The sequence below is a fragment of the Prosopis cineraria genome, unplaced genomic scaffold (assembly GCF_029017545.1).
Source record: "Prosopis cineraria cultivar Desert tree isolate PC_DT_omini unplaced genomic scaffold, ASM2901754v1 PC11, whole genome shotgun sequence".
Lineage (NCBI taxonomy): Eukaryota > Viridiplantae > Streptophyta > Magnoliopsida > Fabales > Fabaceae > Prosopis > Prosopis cineraria.
This window is the reverse complement of record NW_026555342.1, coordinates 23,565,271-23,585,885: the sequence shown is the minus strand read 5'-3', so window position 1 is coordinate 23,585,885 and position 20,615 is coordinate 23,565,271. Positions and strand designations below refer to the sequence as shown.

At 28.9% G+C, this 20,615-nt stretch overlaps 1 protein-coding gene across 1 annotated transcript; it reads right to left on the bottom strand.

The window, feature by feature from the left end:
* Positions 1-3,707: 3,707 nt before the first annotated feature.
* Positions 3,708-7,493, bottom strand: LOC129284827 (receptor-like protein kinase 7). Its single transcript, XM_054920312.1, has 2 exons — positions 4,716-7,493; positions 3,708-4,326 (listed from the first exon to the last, which is right to left on the bottom strand). The coding sequence occupies exons 1-2, from the start codon at positions 7,279-7,281 to the stop codon at positions 3,977-3,979; spliced, it is 2,916 nt and encodes a 971-aa protein (XP_054776287.1). The 5' UTR covers positions 7,282-7,493; the 3' UTR covers positions 3,708-3,976.
* Between the last annotated feature and the right edge of the window lie 13,122 nt (positions 7,494-20,615).

Genomic DNA, 20,615 nt, shown 5'->3' with positions numbered 1-20,615 from the left:
ATGTCAATACACGTGCCACTTCAAATTCATTTAATAAATACTCATACCCTTGCATGCATATACTTTCACAATACTGTTACTTTATCAATTTACAATACAATACACATAGTTATATCAAAATACTTGTAAATAATTTCACAAACAAACAAGTAAAAAGGTTACTCTAGTTACTTTTAACCATTGCTACTAAAGGTTATCAATCATACTAAGCTCTTAGGGGTGCAAATCTTCACGAGCAACTTCATAAGTGCTTAATCTACATAACACAGTGCTCCTCAGTCAATTTTCAACACATTTTATGAGCATTGATTAGGCTAAATCAAATCCCTTAACATATAAAACAATTCAATTGAACCCGTTTCAATTCACTTACCCATTATTTATGGTCATCAGTCCTATAGACTATCTAAATGACTATAACAATCTCCTAACACATTTATTCAATTAATTTCTTCCTTTAACCTAACTTTCTTAGGCCAAATAAGTTTAAATCTTCAAAGCTCAACCATTCAACTTCATATTAGTCACAAAACCTTAGTTTTGTATTCGATATTCTATTTTAACCCTTTCTTTTAGATTACAACACCTTAAAATCTCATGATTCAATTTCTCAACCAATGAAATTTAATGAAAAAGGGGTAGAATTGAAACTTGAGATTGCGTGATACTTATCCTATAAGTTATTAATCAAAGCAGACTCTCAAGCTCTAGATATCGGTTGCCCTAGTAGAGTTGAACGTCTCCACCCCTCCAGATGAGTTTTGCATACTTTCACTTTTGATTTCACTAGTTGATCACATTAGCTTTAAATGATTCCTAGACGGTGTGCTGCAGCACACACAGCTTTTGCCACTGCGCGTGGCACAGTGAGTTCAATCTCACTTGTGCTCTTTCTTTCTACCCTTCAATCTTATCAACACAACACCCAAACAATATGAAACATCAACTCAATACCCAAACCACAATTAATTCACTAATTACTAATTTATCCCTTATTAGCAACTAGTCCTTATTATTGAAATTCAGGTCTCCTTTAAGACTAATACCTTCAAGTTTCATAAACCTTAACCAACAACCTTATCCTCCTCAAATTCCATAGCCTAATGTGAAAGTCTAAATTTTACCTAGCAAATATAATGTTCCAACCTCAATCATTGCCTTCATGAACACTAGTTCTTACATAAGTGTCATGAAGCCCTATATTCTCCCTAAAGAAGAATAGGTCTCTCATAATGAATACTTTGTTACTGCTAATGAAAAACTTTTCAAAATATATCCTATTACCATAAGAAAGATTAGCATAAGATTCTTCCTTAAATGCATCATTTGGACAAAAATTCTTAGAAGTAATCTCCCTGCTAAAGACATCCTTATTGGTTTTGATGTGTATCGACTAACTAAGAACCTATAGATACTCCCCAAAGGAACTAGGTTCAAATAGTTTTTCAAAGAATACATTGATATTCCAAGCATTATGGAGATTCAGAAAGCTCCTTAGAGTTATGAACTAATCAGGGATCAATTACTTTAATTTTGCTATGAAAGTCATAATTAATTTTAGCATCCATCTTCTTTATGGAAGAATAAGGATTTTTTCATCAAGCTTTCTTTTAACAAAAGCATTCCATCCTAGGATGAATCCTAAAGACCTTGCACTGGCCAGAGAAGAATGTGCGGTCCAACTTAAACAAAGGCTCATTGAATCAACTAAATCAGATTGGGCTTGTCAAACCTTTTATATTGAAAAAAGGTCAAACAAACAATGAGGAAAAACAAAGGCTGGTGATTGACTACAAACCTTTTAATGCTTTTCCATAAGGTGATAAATTTTCTCTCACAAAAATTAATACTCAACTGGTCCATTGAAGCGGGCTAAGGTATTCTCAATGGGTGCAATTTAAAAAATATGCATATAACACTTACCTAATGTATTATAGTTTAAACCATGCAAAAAACTTTTAAAGGAGTACATATATATATATATATATATATATATTTGTCATAAGGTTGAAAGTTTCTAATTTTATTTTTCACTTGAACTCGTGTTTCACAAGTAATCACTTTTTAAAATTTTAAGAAAATTAAAATAAAAGACAAATAAGCTTGTTTAAAGAGTGATTTATTTGATTCCAGATTATCATTGAAGGGGTATCTTCAAAGACTGAGTTATGCTGATCCCAAAAAAAGGGGGGGATTGAGTTATGACAAACTTTTCAAATTAGTCGCGCCTTTTCAAAAGATTCATGAATTCTATCACCCTAAGGGAAAAAAAATTCATGAATTCTTTCAATATTTATAACCATACTATACCCTTTCAAGTGATTCATGAATCCTTTCAAAAGAATTCTCGAATCTGAATGTCTACATCCATTAATTTAAAATTTAATAATTAAATTGTAATTGAGCGAAATTAGTTATGATTAATTTAATATTTTTAAATAATATATGAAATGATAAAACGAATTCCTTCATAACTATAAACTAATATTTAAATAAAGAAATATTAAACCAAAAGATAAGAAAAATTATAAATATTTTATAATTTATGTCTTAACTTATTTGAATGAATAAAAATTTATTAAGTAGATTTCATCCACTTCATTTTTTTTAAGGGAAAGAATAACATAGAGATTTCATAAATATCAAATAACACTTGTTAATATTAATTTAAACTTATTTTCAAAATCAATTATCGTAAACCAACAGCCTCTGTTAGATTCGTCCAAGATGTTAAATTCATTTAAATCAATAATCAATAATTATCTTGAATTTCTAAAATTCACTTCAAGTTATTTTTGTCAGCTTGCACTATTTGGAAAGGATTGTCATTATTTTATATTTTTGAAGTTCATGCCCTTTTTCCAATGTGGTACATTAAATCTCCCAAATATTTCAAACTGCTCCAACTCTAAAAATAAAATGAAACTGTGAGTTGTGAAAAATGGTGTGAGGGCACATGTGCATTCTTTTCTAATTCTCAAAGTGAGCTTAATTTTAGCCCATACGATTCCTAGGCCCAAAACAGAAAAAAGGAAGAACAATTTAGGATCCAACCCAAGTTGCAAAAAGTAATCAATTCAGATTGTTTATTGTTTTAATATTTTTAATATGAATAAATTTAAATTTTGTAATTAATTATTATCAACCGAGTTGCCCTTCCAAGTCCAACCATAATTGAACCATGAGATGGTATTTGAAAAAAATAATTAAAAATTTTAAAATATTATTGTAAATTATAAAATACTTAATTTCGTGTTCTTAGTTATTAATTTTTTTTTCTTCAAATTCCGTTCACCGTTCTTAAAAAATCTTCACAATGAAAATATCTTTTCTTCTAAATTATTTAAATAACTTCAAGATTTTATAATTCCTTACATAAAATAATTTTTAACTACTGATTTTGAATTGCAAATTTTCCTTTAAGATATATATGCTAGGTTGTAATAGACATTCCATTACATCAATTATTTAAAATTTTTATTTTTATTCTGTGCAAATAAAAGGAAAGTTCATTTACTTATAATTACAACTAAAATATGGATTTTGTGCTTTTGCATAGAATCTCGCTTTCTAATAGATTTTATATTATACATAGATTGCTTGAACAATTCGCTTCATTGATTTTCCGTCATCCTATTTTCTACTGTTTAAATTTCAGCTGTACCAAAAATAAGTCACCTACATCAAACTTCAATGATGCAAATAAATTTTTCAAGAAGTAATTATAGACCCTTTCACATGGCGTTCACACTCTATAAGGATCCAATTATGCAGAGAAAAAGTCAGAAAGACTGATTTGTAGGGGAAAATTATTGTCCAAGTAGTACAATCTACAAAGCTCACCCTCTATCTCAGTCTCACCACCACATACTTCAAATTTGTTTACACTTTGACATTGCAGCCACACTACGTATTTCATGGACTGATGAATTTCTCTTTTCTTTTGCCACTCATCAATGGCTATATTGGAACTAGTTTAACCATCTTTAGTCACAACAACATCCGTCAGAGTACAAGGTGCTGCCTCTTCCAGCATCTGAACCACCGTTCTCATGGAAGGTCTTGAGTATGGAACCTTCACAGTGCAGAGTGTTGCAATTCTCAGAACCTTGATTGCATCATCTTTGAAATACGTTGGAATTGCGGGATCCACAAGTTCAACCATGTCTTCATTGGTCCTCTTGTTGCCACATACCCAATGGACTATGTCCTTGTTCTCCCCGAACTCTGGCTCATTTGGCTTCTTCCCCGTCACTAACTCCATTAGAACTACTCCGAAGCTGTACACATCACTCTTCTCAGTCACCTTACAAGTGTAGGCATACTCTGTCATTTCCAAAATCAAGACGATCAGTTTTCAAGCACAACAATCAGCAAATAAAGTTTAAAAGTTAATGCATTAAACAGTAATAATCAGTTTCCAAAATCATCCCGAGCTCAATCATTTCAATCACATAACAGTTCTTGTGAGGGGATTTCTTTGGTATCAATGTTCTCAAGCTAGGAAACTAATCAAAACAATGCACTAAGCTTCTTGTTTTTTTTTTTTTTATCTCAATTCTCAGCAACAAACCAGACCCTTATTTTCTTACTAGATATAAATTTTCTGCATTTAATCCCTAGAGGATGATGTGTATCTTTCACTATTCTTTTCTTTTTTTAAGCCCTTTCTTTTATTTTTTATTTTTTAATCTACAAGGAAATGAAAACCTTACCAGGAGCCATGTATCCAAGTGTTCCAGCAATAACATTTGTCCAATTGCCTCCCGCTCCTTGAACAATCTTGGCAAGCCCAAAGTCAGCAATCCTTGACTTCCATTCCCGATCAATTAAGATGTTACTTGATTTCACATCTCTATGTATAACTGGCCTATCACACCCATGATGCAAATACTCCAATCCTCTAGCAGCTCCCAATGCAATTTCATACCTAACCTCCCAACCCATATGAGTTTTCTTGCAATTGTGCAGCCTATCCCACAAGCTCCCATTTGGCAAGAACTCATAAACAAGAAGGCTACTATCTTCACTTGTGATGCTACAATAGAGCTTCACAACGTTTACATGCCTTATGGAGCTCAGTGTGGCCACCTCTGCATCATATTCCGTGGACCGGCGAGTCCTTTTCAGCATTGCTGAACTGCTACGGCCACTTCCTGGTTCACCCAGATTTGAAGTCCATATGTGTTTGACTGCCAATTCTTTGCCACATTTGAGAACAACCTTGTAAACGTTCCCGGACCCTCCTTTGCCAATCAGATTCTCTGCCTTGATCCCTTCAATGATTTCATTTTCATTGAAGTTTATCACATGGTACTGCTTCAAATCCCAGGAATTAGTCTTCAAAGGCTTCTTCTCAAACTTGTTCTGCTTTAGTTTCAGGAAGAATAAACATGCCAATGAAACGAGTAAAGCCATAACACCAGCAATCAAACAGAGTATAATGGTCCTAATTCGACTAGAACCAGTGCTATCCAATGAACATGGCCTAAAATTTTCCAAAGTCTCACTGCATAAGCCAGGATTCCCCTTTAACCCATCTGTAAATGCTGGAATAGAGAGTGAATCTGGTACCGGACCAAAAAAGTTGTTGTTTGATAAATCAAGAAGGCTCAGTTTAAGATATGACAAGCTCAATGGAATTTCACCAGAAAGTCCATTAGATGACAAGTTCAATGAATTGAGAGTAGGCAGAGAGCCAAGACTTGTAGGGATTCCCCCAGAAAGTGAGTTACCAGCAATGTTTATTTCACTAAGGGAAATACATGAACTTAAAGACTCTGGTATAGAGCCAGAAAAATTGTTTCCATCCAACTTAAGGCTACCCAATTTCTTCAAGTTTCCTATAGTATCTGGAATTTTACCAGAGAATTCATTTGAACTCAGCTTAATTGATACCAATGAAGAAGCTTCTGAGATTCCCAAGGGTAGCTCACCTGAGAACTTATTGTCAGATAAAAACAGTTGTGCAAGAGATTTTGCTTCAGCAATATCAGATGTCACTGGACCTTCAAAACGGTTAGTTGAAAGATCAATTATTTCCATATTTGGCAGGCCCCATAAACCTGAAGGAACACGACCAGAAAGCAAGTTTCTGTTAACAAGAAAACGAACCATAGCCGTACAATTCGCGTATGATTCTGGTATACTTCCAGTGAAGCTATTGTTTAACATAGCTAGCTCGGTCATGTTGTTCCTGCACATGTCAGGGGGTATAGGACCAGAGAGAGAGTTATCAGAAACATCAATATATTGTAATCCAGCCCATGATCCAAGCTTTTGAGGGAGAGGACCAGAGAAATTATTTGCATAAAGAGACAATTCAGTGAGGCTTTTGAAATCTCCAAACTCATTTGGAATTCCTCCAGAGAATTGATTCTGAAAAAGCTGAAGAGAAGCTAAGTTTCTCAAGAACCGTAGCTCAGAAATATCACCTTCAAGCTGATTATTAGAAAAATCCAAGGAGACAAGACTGGTGAGGTTACCAAATCCTATTGGGATTTTCCCAATCAAGTAGTTGTCATACATCTCAAGTTGTCTCAGCTTCTGAAGCTTTCCAATATCACCTGGGATTTCACCTGTCAAAAGATTATCAGAAAGCTCAAAATTCTCAAGCTGCGTCAGATTCCCAATACCCAACGGGATTTTCCCAGTGATACTGCAATTTGTGAGGTAAAGCCAATACAATTTATCAAGCTTTAACACCTCCATAGGAAAAGGACTTCTTTCAAATGTGTTATCGCCAAGGCTTAAGAATTCAAGACTAGTTAGATTTTCCAATGATTTCCATGGAAATAACCCAGAAATTCCACTAGCATTCAAGTTCAAGTACTGGAGCTTGTTCAAATTAGAGAAATCAGGCATTACCCCAGAAAACGAATTCCCGCCCAAATCCAAATACTTCAAATTACTGCACTTGCTCAGGTCTTCACTGATCCTTCCATGAAAGGAGTTCAACTCCAGAGATATTCTCTCTAACGACTGAAGTTCGCACAGTGAATCAAATCCGATAGTACCCACAAGATTTTTTCCGGCGAGATTGATTTCTGAGACGAAGCCATTGGAATTGCAGACAATCCCAGAGAACTTGCAAGGAGATTTGACGTCCGTCCAGGAACTGAAAACATCATCGGCATTTGAAGTTTGAACAGAGGACTTGAACTTCATGAGCATTTGAAACTCATCCGACAGGGACGAACCAGCCACAGCCAGGCAGAGAAAAAACAGAGAAAACACAATCATGGGTGAGGGACATTGCCCGGAAATTTCTCCGGCGAACATGCCGGCGGCGAAGGAAATAACAAAGAAGGGGTTGAATTTTGGTGGGGTTGGGGTGGGAATGAAAAGGAGTGAAGAGTGAGAGAGCGTGTGTGAACAAGAGCAAGATTTGGGATTTGTAAAGTCCACAACAAGAAGAAAGTAAACACAAAAAGGAATTGGAAATAGGAAAGGTTGAGATTGAAATGAAACGTGGAGAGGTTGAGAGAGGAAAGAAGAAGAATGAACCACGTGCTGTTGAGAAGAAGAAGGAAGGAAGAGTACGCAAGTTTAGCGAGCAATAGGCGGTGGTTGGCCTCTGAAGAGACACAGCGCATGGTCGTTTCGTTGGGAAGAGCAAGATTTGGTTAATCTAATGATTTATTATTTTTTGGGATTTGCATGATTTTCTATAGTTCTATTTTTATTTTTATTGTTTTTGTTGGGCAAGTTTCTATAGTTTGGCAACAGTTTTAGAGAAAATTACGGGGAAAGTTCTCAATGAGTTCAATATAAAAAACTTATTTACATTCAAGTCTCATGGTGAAAATACTTTCAAGTCTTATATTAATTTGTCATGTAAAATGACATAAATATTCTTATACTTACACTCCCTTTGATTGTAATTAATTATAAATATTAAAGTTTAATTTTTAAAAAACTTAATTTTAAATTTAAGAAGTTTAACTTGTAAATTTGCAAAATTTAATTTGTAAATATTAAAGTATTAATATTGTACTTCATTCGTTTAAAAATATAAAGTATTTTTAATTGATTCATACTCCTCAATAGAGTAGTTAGTTGACTCCTAACTAATATCATCTTTTTATTATTTATCTCTATTTGATAGAATATTTTTCTTTAAAATAAATAAAAAGTGACTTATTTATTAGGAACACTTTTAATAAAAGTATATTAATTTAATTATATATTGAAACAATAAAAATATTTTATATTTTTTAATATTCAAACTTTAAAAAAATATTTTATATTTTACAACGAATGAAGTAAGAAGTTGACTTGTAAAGGTAAGATTTTTTTACTCGTAAATTTTTAATATTTATCTCTTAATATATGATGTTTAACTTGCATATATTAACTTGTTAATATTTTAAAAAATTATTTCTAACCTATCAATTGGTGCCAGCTACCTGTTGATGATCATTGGTGGCCGGTTCATACCAGTCAACAGTAGCAAAAGGAATATGAGTGTGAGAAAATTTGAATCATTTTATATGAAAAAATAAATATAGCTAAGTCCATGAGACTTGATGGTGTTTTCATAAATTCTTGAAATTTAATTGTAAACAATTTTTTTATGTGACTCATTTATAATTTTCTCAAAAATATTTGGAAAAAATAACTTTTTCTTTTTATAAGAAATACAATGATACTCCCTCTAGTTTTATTATTTTTAAGGTTAAAACTTAAAAGGTGAATTTTTTTATTTTAATTATAAGCCATGTCATTAATTTTTGTCCCATTAAATGTTGCTATACATTAACGAAAAGTCACTTGAACTTCTATTTCATTCTTTCATAAATAGAAGCAAATTTATAAATTTAATATATTAAAATTTTTAAATATATTTAATAAATTTTAAGTTTTTTTTAAAGTTCTATTAAAATTGATTAGAAATTGATTATTAATAGGGCTGGAAGAATATAAATAATTGCATTTTATTTATCTCACCATTATTAAGAAAAATTAGTTAACTCATTCAAATGGTTTCAAAATTAAATAATTCATATTTACCCCCTAATTAAAATGTATCATTCATTTTAAAGAAATACATGAATGACAAACCTTGAAAATATGCAAGGGAATTTATGAGGAAAACACATTAAATACTTTAAAAATTCATACAAAATGACCAATACTTAGAATCACAAGTGATGGTAAAAAAAAAATAATTGGTTTGCAAGTTTTTGAACGTGATTTATATCACGGAATGGAGGGAATGTATTTTAAATTTTTTGTTAAAAACATTAAATGTCATTCTATCAAAAAATATTAAATATCATAATTCATATTTAGAAAATTTTATGAACTTTGAAATTATTTAAAGTGCCATTAAAATTATTTAAAGTGTAACTTTTTCAATATTTTTTTAATGGTTTAACATGTCATCTTCATAAGATCATCTTAGAAATTATCCCATATGACATCCATATGCCAAATGAGTTCAAAAAGTCGTTACATTTTTTTTTTTACTTTTTTCAAGTTAAAACTTATTAGAATTAGATCTGTGATTTCCAACTCATTACACCTTGTAATTTTAATTCACATTAATTAGTTAATTATATTCTAAAGTTTTGTAATTGTTATATGTTTCTTAAATTCTATTTATCGACTTAACTTGGATGATTAATAAAAGCTTAGATAACTTACTTGGATAGGTAAATATTTAGTTAAGTTGCACACACATTATATTTATTTATTTTGATTTGAATATTAATCTGTATCAATTTAAAAATAAAAATAATGGAAAATCCACATTTATATATAATTATAAAAATTTATAATATACTAATATGTGTGTGATTATTATTATTATTATTATTATTATTATTATTTATGAGACACTCAAAAATACAACTTTCTACATTCCATATTGGTAGGGTTGTTCATGGGATAGGATTGAGACATTCCTATCCCATATCTCATGTCTCATCTTGAAAAAAAAAAAAACTAGGACCAAATTTTTGTCCCTCCCATCCTAAAAGTCATTCCGTCCCATTAGAAATTAGGATGGGGCTAGGACAAGATCGGAATGTCCTGATAAATTAGACAATATCAAAGAAATATCTAAATAATAACATTTATTAAAATTTTAAATTATATAATTTATTAAATTTAAAATTAAAATAACATAAGTACATAAATCACAACAATTTAAAGTCAATTATTGAATTACATTAATCACAACCACATATTATAATAACAATTAAAAGTGATCTCTAGACTATAAGAGCAGCAACAATAGGCAAGTCCAATACAATATCAAATCATTATTCTTCTACTTTAATTGAGATGTGCTAAGCTAATTACACTTCTGAAAATAAAACAAGAAATACGATCTAAATAAAAATTAAATAGATAGATATAAAATTAAATTATATTAATATAATTAATATATTTTAAAAAAAGATATCACCTTGTTACTCTATGTTATTAAAATTATTAATATAAAACACTTTAGTTTTAAATAAGAATTGTATGTATTGAAATTATAATTGATATAATTAAAATAAATATAAAAATCATATTAATATATTTAATATATATTTTAAAATAAAAAATAATATATATATATATATATATATAAAATATTCAAGGTGAAACAGGACGTCTCAATAGTAATCTCGCGTTTTATCCCATCTCAAACCCCTTTTATGTGTTATTTTATAAAGTCTTGTCTCGACTATTTTTTAGCTGAAATGAGATGTATTTTGATATAATTAGGATGATACCTAACCAATCAAAATAAATAGAAGCTGAATACCTCCATTATTTGTGGGTTCTGGCCATTTTACTGCACCCCAACCCCACATCGTGTGGTTGCTCTCTATTTGATTGACTCTGGAGGGAGTAACAGGGACGGTACGATTCATTACAAAAGCGCTAGTCGTTTACTTTTTAAAATGGGAATGCGTGACTAAGTCGTTTCCTCCGGCCGCCCCAGTTAATTGACTACAAAGAAAACGACATGCAGAATTGCTTTTAAAATAAAAAATAACAAAGAAAACGACATTCAAGAATCTCACTTTCACGGGTGCTGCCACGTAGCCGCGTCCCCCGGCTGATATCTCAAAAAGCACAATAAAATAATATTCTCCTTCCGTTCTATCTATAAAGTAAAGAGGTAAAATTATTTTTTTTTACCACCAGAAAAAATACATTATTAAAAATAAAATTAAAAATTTATTAACTTTTTATGTAAAATGAATAAATTTTTAATAACTGGAAGTATAGGACAAGAAGTATACAACAGGATTTAACCTGATTTTAAATAAAGAAAATTTTAATAAAATTAATTTAACTTATATTCAGCATAAAAATGTAGAAAGTTGTTGTATTTATAATTTACAAATTATTAGTGGCGTGTCTCTTTTTAAAATTCATGCGCATATAATATAAAAAATGTAATACCTCTATTAAAAAATATAAGTTATTTTTTAATAAATTAGATATTAAAAAATATTAGATATTTTTAGTCTTTTGAGATATAATTATTGCTTTTTTTTAGAAGTGCCCCTATTGATAACAGCTTTATATTTATTATAGGATATTTAATATGGGTAAATATAAAAAGATAAAGTTAGTTTAAAAGCAGGTAACTATTTTATTAAAAAATGAGATTCGATTAAAAATACCTTATATTTTTGAACGGACAGAGTGTGCATGTGTGTATGCATGTGAAATTACTCTAATTTGTCATTGAATTAGGAAGATTTTCGTAACTCATTCTTTTAATAAATATTAATCTGAAGTTCAAAATCTGAAATGAATGTTAAATTAAATTATGTTGAGGACAGGATCAGGTGGCTTCACCGTCAGTAAGAACATCATTTAATGCTAATGCTAATGCTAATATTGATGATGATGATGATGACGATGATGATAAATAATGTAGCTATTGTATTATAATAACTCCTGGAAAAAGTAAATTAACTAAGCGATATTAATTTTATTTTGAATTTTTTATAACATTAAATGGGTGAAGTCTAAAAAAATAAAACAAAAATTGAAAAAAAAAAGAAAATAAAGAAAGGGTGTGTACAATCAAGAGCAAGGGAGAAAATGAAAACTTAATATTAATATTGATTATGTTATCAAAAAAATATTAATATTGATTATATTAATTCCACTTAAATTAAAATAAAATTTAAGATTAACAATAATAATTTTTAGGGGTACACAGTAGTAGCAGTAGTCAAATGTAACAATTGTAATTAGAATGAATCATGACCGTGTAAGTATAAGATGTTGAGTTTGAGTTTGTGTAATAAAATAGATTTTTGAAAGAGTGACTTTCAATTAAACTCAATAATATTTAAATTTGCCCTGTCAAATAACTATATAGAAAAATAATAATAACAAAAAAAAATACTAGAATAGTGATGTGTGTTAGTAACAGGTGCATCTTCAAAGTTCATCACCTTCAGTGGTGCTCATCAGGGTGATAGATATCTGAATCATTCATATTTTAATATAAAATATTTTTTAAAGAGTTGGATATTAAAAATATAAGATATTTTTAGTCGCTCGAGATGTAATCATTATCTTTTTTTTAAGTACCCCTATTGATAAATGACTTTATATTTATTGTAGGATGTTTAATAGAGATAAATATAAAAAATATGATTAATTTAAAAATAGATAACTACTTTATTAAGAAATAAAATTCAATTAAAAGTAACTTATATTTTTAAACGGAGTATATATATACATATATAAAGCATCCTCGTAATGCCATTACATTTTTAGCAATAATTTTACTGAATGAATATGACTAATATCTTACAATGGCGTAGAAATATCAAACATTTATGTCAAATTTTATGGCTAAAAATGTAAAGGCATTACAAGGATCCTTCATATATTGATTTGCAATAATTTTGTGATTTTAAATTTTTTTTAGTAATTTTTTCATAATGGAACAAAATGTCTTTTCTTTTATACTCAAACTCGTTCGTTGGATTAATTTTTTTAAGAATATCTTCCCTTAGATTGATTTATAGAACTAAAAAATTAATTTAAGAAAATGAAAAAATATTATAAATGACGAGATATATTTTCTCATATATTAATATATTATACAAGTTTAATAACTTATTATTTATATCTTGTAAATAATATCTTTTTATAGGTTTTATATTTTAGATATAATTTAATTTAAAAAATTAAAAGTTACCAATAATTTAATTTAATTTTATAGATTTTATGGTATTTTATGTAATATTTATATGTAGACATAATTTTTTAGAAAATTTAAGAAAAATATATATTTATATGCAATATAATATTATAGTATTAAAAACATAGTACTTTGAATTTATATGAAAACATAAAAATATAATATTTATATTTTGTGTAAACTTTTCTGTTTTAAAAATTTTATTTTACATCCTAGATAACCATTTAATTTAAAAATTAATAATCAACAGTAACAGTTGAGTCACATAGAAAAGACTCAACGCCCGTTGAATAAGGTTTCATATTTTCATCTTGTAAATGAAAAAAAAAAAAGTCATATTAGGAGGATTTTTGATAATTAAAGCAACGCAACTCCAAATTGAACACATGGTCTAAAATAAAATTGTCATAAATTAATAATTCAGAAAATATTACATATTTACATAAATGGGTAATGAGGATTAAGGAGGTGGCCGTATACTAATCATTTGAGAATAAAATAATTAATTGAAAGATATGTATATCTAACTTCGACAAGTTCATTGACAAATATCTAACCATAACATGAAAGTGAGAATCTCCAACACATATAATTGACTAGAGAGAATATAATTACTAATTAGGTTTGTGTCTCTCTCTTTGTATATTGGATTTTTATCCATTGGATCAGTGAAATGGGAAGAAAGGAGCCAACTCTAACAACAACAACTTTAAAGTAGATTATTGAAATAAAAGATGACTATAAGAGTAAGAGAAAATGCCCTTGTCTTCTACACACAATGATTAAAACAAAAAGTAATGATCAAGCTTAATTTGTTTATTTACATTAGTCAATTACATAAATCACTTGAGGATAATGTCATAATTATCCATTATATATTATTGAAAAAATTACATATAGATTCGATAAAGTAGACTTATTTATAAATAAGTCCCATCAAAATTAGAAACCATAGCTAGGTTCCTTAAGACCTGAATGTAATTTGAAATTAGAGTGTAGAGATAATAATACCTATATTAAAAATACATTACATCAATCAAATAATTTACAATTACTTCATTAATAATTTATAACTATTACTTTAATTTTTTACAACTATAACGTTAACTTTTTACATCAAATATTCAAACCTTTTAATTACTGGATATGTAAAATTACAGTTGTAAAAAGTTTAAGTAATAGTTGTAAAATAATGATGAAATAGTTATAAATAATTAATGTTAAACTTTATTAGATATGTAAAGTTATAGTTATAAAAAATTAAAGTGATAGTTGTAAATTAATGATAAAGTAGTTATTAATAATTACTCCCTCCATTTCTATTTGTAGCAGAAAAAAATGCATCATACAATTTAAGAAAATTGATTAACTATATTAATTATGTTTGAAAATAAACTACAATACTCTTCATTAATTATTTCTTATGACTATGAATAATAAAATTATAAACGGTAATTTAGAAAGTTTGCAATAAATGCTTGTTGAAAAATGTGATTTTATTTATATAAAAACAAGCTAAAAGTGATAATTTCTCCTATAAATGAAAATAGAGGGAGTACTATTAAACTTTCTAATAATGCATGATTGGTTTAAATATTATATATGTGAAGTTACTGTTATAAAAAGTTGAAGTAATAATTATAAATTATTTGATTGATATAATGTATTTTTAACAGAGGGATTATTATTTTTTATCTTAATTTCAAATTACACTCAGGTTTTAAGTGATTTGGCCATGGTTTTTAAATTTTGCATGATTTATTTGTAAATAGATCTACTCCATGAGACTTATAAGTCATTTTCTCTATATTCTTCTGTGGTTGATTTAGTAAAACTTATTTAATTTTAATCTTTCTATAGTTAAATGTTGTTATAATTTTTAATGTGAGTAGTCAAATTATTAATAAAAATTATCTTTCATTTTGTTGTAGAATTATATATATCTTCAAAAACATGATTTAACATTTTAAAATATCGAAGAAATAGATTTTATAAAATAAAATTTAATAAGAATATACAACCATATAATTGACTAGAGAGAATAATATGATTAGGGCTGTGTCTCTTCTCTCTCTATATTGGATTTTGAAACCTTAATAAAAGAAACCAGGATAAAGTGGCCAACAAACAATATCAACTTTCAACTGTGAAGAAAATTTTGCAAAAAGAAGACTAAGAAACAAGAGAAAATGTCTCTGTCTTCTGGACAATGGTTAAATGAAAAGTAACTTTCAAACCTAATTAGTTTATCACAACCGTCAAACCTAAATCACCTGTGAATAGCTTCTTAAATATGAGGGGTGTGTGTTGTGTGGACAGTAAATTCAATAAAATATTTTGTTTATGTGAAATTATATTACTTTTTCTGATCCTATATATTATTGTGACTTTCAAGTTTCAACTCTACTTTACTGTATTTCGGGGGGGGGGGGGAAGTTACTTTATCAATTGATTTTAAAATTAAATAAGTTTCTATTTTTTCCCTCATTAATATTATCGACTAAAAATCAAATATTTTTGCCCCTAAATATTATTAAATTGATATGTAAGATCAATAGGAGGGATCCATTTAAGAGATTTTTAGATAAAATCTCACATACCAATAAACCTCATTAAATATACTTAATAATTTTTTAAAAAAATATAAATTTTTTAAAATTTCAATCGCTTAATATATTAGAAAAAAAAGGGATGAAAATTAATTATAGAGAAAGAAAGAATAATATTAAAATTAGTGCATTTAATAAAACCTTAATCTACCTAAAATGTCTTATATTTTGGGATAAAAAAACTTTTTCAAAAGTGCTTTATAATTTGAGATGGAGGGAGTAATAAACTTGAGAGATAAATAAAAAAAATTAAAGTCTTACATTTAGAAATTAATTAGAACAGAATAAAGTTACTCAACTTTCCAACAAAAAATAAAGGAAGAATTATTTTAAAGTCAAAAAAATTAATTACTTTTTGGTTTATTGATAATTGAGCTTGAAAAAATGACAATACAAATAAATTTGAGAATAATTAATTGTCTTAAATAGAACTTATATGTAATTCTTTCAAAAATAAACTCAACCAGCTCCTACATTTATGACTAAAGTGAGAAATTCCTTTCTACTTACTCATGACAATTGGAGTGTATTTGATTTTATCTCTATTAAATGTATGTATTTTTAAAAATAATTAAGGATTAATTAATAACTTTCTCAATGTTTACTAGGAGCAAAAATGTAAAGATTAGCATAATAATAATCAAGAGGTGTCATATGAATATGACTAAAATAAATATTTTATCTCTACTATATAAATAAAACTAAAGGAGCATAAATCGATATCAAATTTTCTTCTTCAATTAAATAATTAAACCTGCTCATTGTTTAAAATTATTCATCAGTTTTTTTTCTTCATTTTCTTTAATTTCTGTCACTGGCTGGCTGGCTTGCTTGGAGGTACTTGTGTATATCATATATCTAATTTTTTTTTATTTCTGAATTTGTTTTTCAATCTTATAAATGTGGTTATGTTGTTTTCGCTTTTGATCCTGTTGCCCGCATTGATCTTAACAGGCACTGTACCTGCCAGTAGAAACAAAGAAACAAAGAGAAACGTGAGATCAAGAAAAGATTTTGCAACCTCAGGTCCACATCCAAACACGGCCTTAGGCGTCCATGTAGCATCACATGCTGGCAAAAATGAGTTAAGATTCAAAGTCCATATCACCGCTTAAAGGTCAACGTTTTCTAAGTTAACTTCAGCATTTTAAGTGCTTTACTTTTAGGCTTTTAAAGGGTGGATTGAACTAGCCATTAGTTTTAAGTACCTAGTTTAATTAGGATGAAATTGACTAATAATAAAATAATCAAAGCACCATTTGTGGGATCTAAAAGTTTTTGAATATTTGAAGAATTCACATATATTTAATGTAATATCTACCTTAACATTATCAAGATAACTCCACACATCCAACTTAGTTATGAAAAATATAGATGAAAAATATTTTAAAAGAATTGGGATCCCAAGAAAAACTTTAAAAGCATTGGTTGAGCTAAACACATGTTTAAAATCATAATGAAACACAATCATGAAGCATAAGGACTAGATTAAAAGCAGTAAATTAAAATTGGGGCAAACAATAATTTTTTCAAAGTTCTAGCCTATCTGCTATGATGCAAATATCATTTGCCGTAGCAGATAACATAAAAAGGTAGTCCCTTCTCTATGTCATGCATCGTAATGCACGATGCAAGTTTTGTCATGACAGCTTTGAAAGTCTAACTTCTAATGGCTTTATCTAAGCTAATAAATTCCACCAAAACATTGTATTAGAGATTAAACTTCCAACAACCCAACTCTAGGTGAAAAATGGATAGAAGAAGAGGAGGAATGATTAGGAAGCTTAATCAAGAGTTTATCTAGCCTAAACCACCTCTAAATAGCTCTCCAAGCAAGCCCTAGTAGAGCTAAAATCCTTCTCCTCTGAGTTCTCACGTTTTATCTCTTCTCCCTTCTAATTTCAAGTTTATCTCATGATAAACTTATTCAAATTTCTATTCATCCATCTCGACGCATTATGCATCCATCACAAGGAATGTCACAAAACTAGGGTCTAAAGTTTTAGGCCTTCATCTAGGTCCAATAACCATCCTAGCCCGACCCTTAAGATCCCTGAAGGTCCAATAAGCCCATCAGTAACTTGAAAACTTAATAGACTTAATTATTTCATTATTTTATTAATTTATCTGTATTACGCAATAAAATTTCAAATTTAAAATTTAAGATATTACACTTGATGCTGTTACTGTTACTACACTCATGGTTATTGGTAAACAAATATTTGTTAATGATAGAGAACCATTGAATGATGCGACAAAATATCGTCAAGCCATAGGTGTCTTATAATGCCTTACAACTATTAGGTTAAATATTGCTTTCTTTGTAAGTAAATTAAGTCAGTTCATCTCTAGACTAACCAATGTTCATTTTTAGGCTGTCAAAAGGATATTAAGATATCTCAAAGGCATATACAGTCTAGGTTTGCATATAAAACATGGCCTTCAATTGGGTCTTAATGCCTTTACAGATGTTGATGATAGAGAATCAATGGTTGGTTTTTGCATTTATCTTGGTGATATTTTAGTTGCTTGGGCATCTAGAAAGCAATGTGTTCTATCAAGATCTAGCACCGGGTCTGGATATAGAGCACTTGCGGATACTTCAACATAAGTGAATTGGCTCTCTTTTTTGTTATATGAGCTTGAATGTGTTTTCTTAGAAGTCCACCTATTTTATGGTGTGATAATATCAGTACCAATGCTTTGGTTGCTAATCTAGTTTAACATACCAAAACTAAACACATAGAAATCAATCTGCATTTTGTTAGAGATCAAGTGTTAGCTGAAACTCTTTATGTTTGATACATCTTTTCACAAGTCAAATTGCTGATTGCTTCACTAAAGCTTTAGCTTTTCCTCAATTTTCAGCCTATAGGAACAAGCTCTGTGTAGCTGTTACCCCTTCTCATTTAATTTGAGGGGAAATGTTAGAGAATATACTTGGGTGTTAATTATATAATTAGTTGTGTATTGTGGATTAGGATGCTTGACCTATATATATATATATATTTTTTTTTTTTTTGTGTTCACTTGTATTCTCTCTCTACGTGTCTTTTTTTGTATTGGTATACTTGTAACCCATTTGTAATATATATATCAATGAAAGGAGCCCCCGCCTGAATTAAAGTCCAAGCATTTTTTGTCCTTGTGACTGATTTTCATTCTTGCACATCACTCACTTTCAAAAAAAAAAAAAATCAAATCTAAAAGACTACTAACTAATTACATGGCTGGACTTATACATATAATCACATATATTCCTCTTTCATTAATAAGTGTCACAACTCACAAGACAAAATGAACCTAACAAAATAGAAAACTCGGAAAAGTAAGTATCAGATATTCACTAGATTCATGCATATCTATGTTGGTGTGCATGTGGAGTTAGTAACTTAGTATATTGTGTGTTACACATCATTTTGTGTCCAATGGTGAAGACAAAATCATGTTCTATGTGCCCACCTTCTTTGAATAAATTCCATGAAAACCACGTCATTTAATATATATATATATATATATATATATAGTGAGAGAGGGGGGAGGTTTGATTCAAAGCTCTTCCCAAGTAAAGTCAACTTGTAGTTGTTATTATCAATCATAAATTAGACCATGCAATAATATATCATATGAACTCATAGCCAAGCCCATACACATATATTTAAAATTAAATACTTACAAATACTACAAAATTGGAAATATATGTGTCTTTAATTTAATAGAGATGTTGGAATCCAAAATAAAGAACAATAAATTTGATAATGGTTAGGGCGAAAGATTACATATTCTACTATACTCCCTCCAATTTCATTTACAAAATAAGGAGGAGAGAAGAATTTTTTTTATCACATTATAAAGCATGTTATTAACTTTTATTTTAAAATTTTCATTTTACCTCACTAAATATTAGTGAGGTATTAATGACAAAGTTAAAAACTTATTAAATTTTTTACAGAGTTAATTAATCAAATTCAAAGAGCACTTGTTGGAAATTATTATTATTCAAACTCTCAAATATCTCATGCAAAAAAAAAAAAACTCTCACATATCATATATAAAGTTAAGAAAAGACTACTTTAATTAGATATCTTAATTACTTTTTAAATTGTTTCTTATATCGTCTTTATCTTCAGTACAATTACTAAAGATATTTCTGAGAAATAATTTTATGTTTTTGACTTTTATAAAAGTGTCTTACATTAAAAATCATAAAAATATTGTAAAATGTATATCATATTAAAGATGAAAGCCACAACTCAATTAGTTACCAATTGCCATACAATTTAATTTCCAAAGAAGTTACTAGGTTACTACTCAATTAGAGTAACAACGAAGGTATTTTGTTCTAGGGACATTTTGGTCTTTCCCTGGTCACTGAAAAGATATTCAACTCATGTCATTCTTTTTGTCAGTAAATTATTTGCAGGAGTCCTCATCGTTTTTTGCTTTTCCTTAAAATAAACAGGTTTATTCGTATAGTCCAAATGAGATTTGAGACCACTTTTTAAATATGTTTAAAAGGGACTCAAATTGGGCTTCTATTTTGCTCAATGCACAGTGAACAGATGGCTGCATGTAACCCAATTCAATTGGGCCAAAAACCGATGAACAAGCCCTGTCACTCTTCGAACTTAATTAGTTTATCACATCAGTCAAACCTAAATCACTTGTGAATAGCTTCTCAAATGTGAGACGTATGTGTGTAGTGTGGACAGTAAATTTAATAAAATATTTTGTGTATGTGAAATTATATTACTCGTTCTGATCCTATATATTATTGGTGACTTTCAAGTTTCAACTATACTTTAGTGTATTTGGGGGGGGGGGGAGTT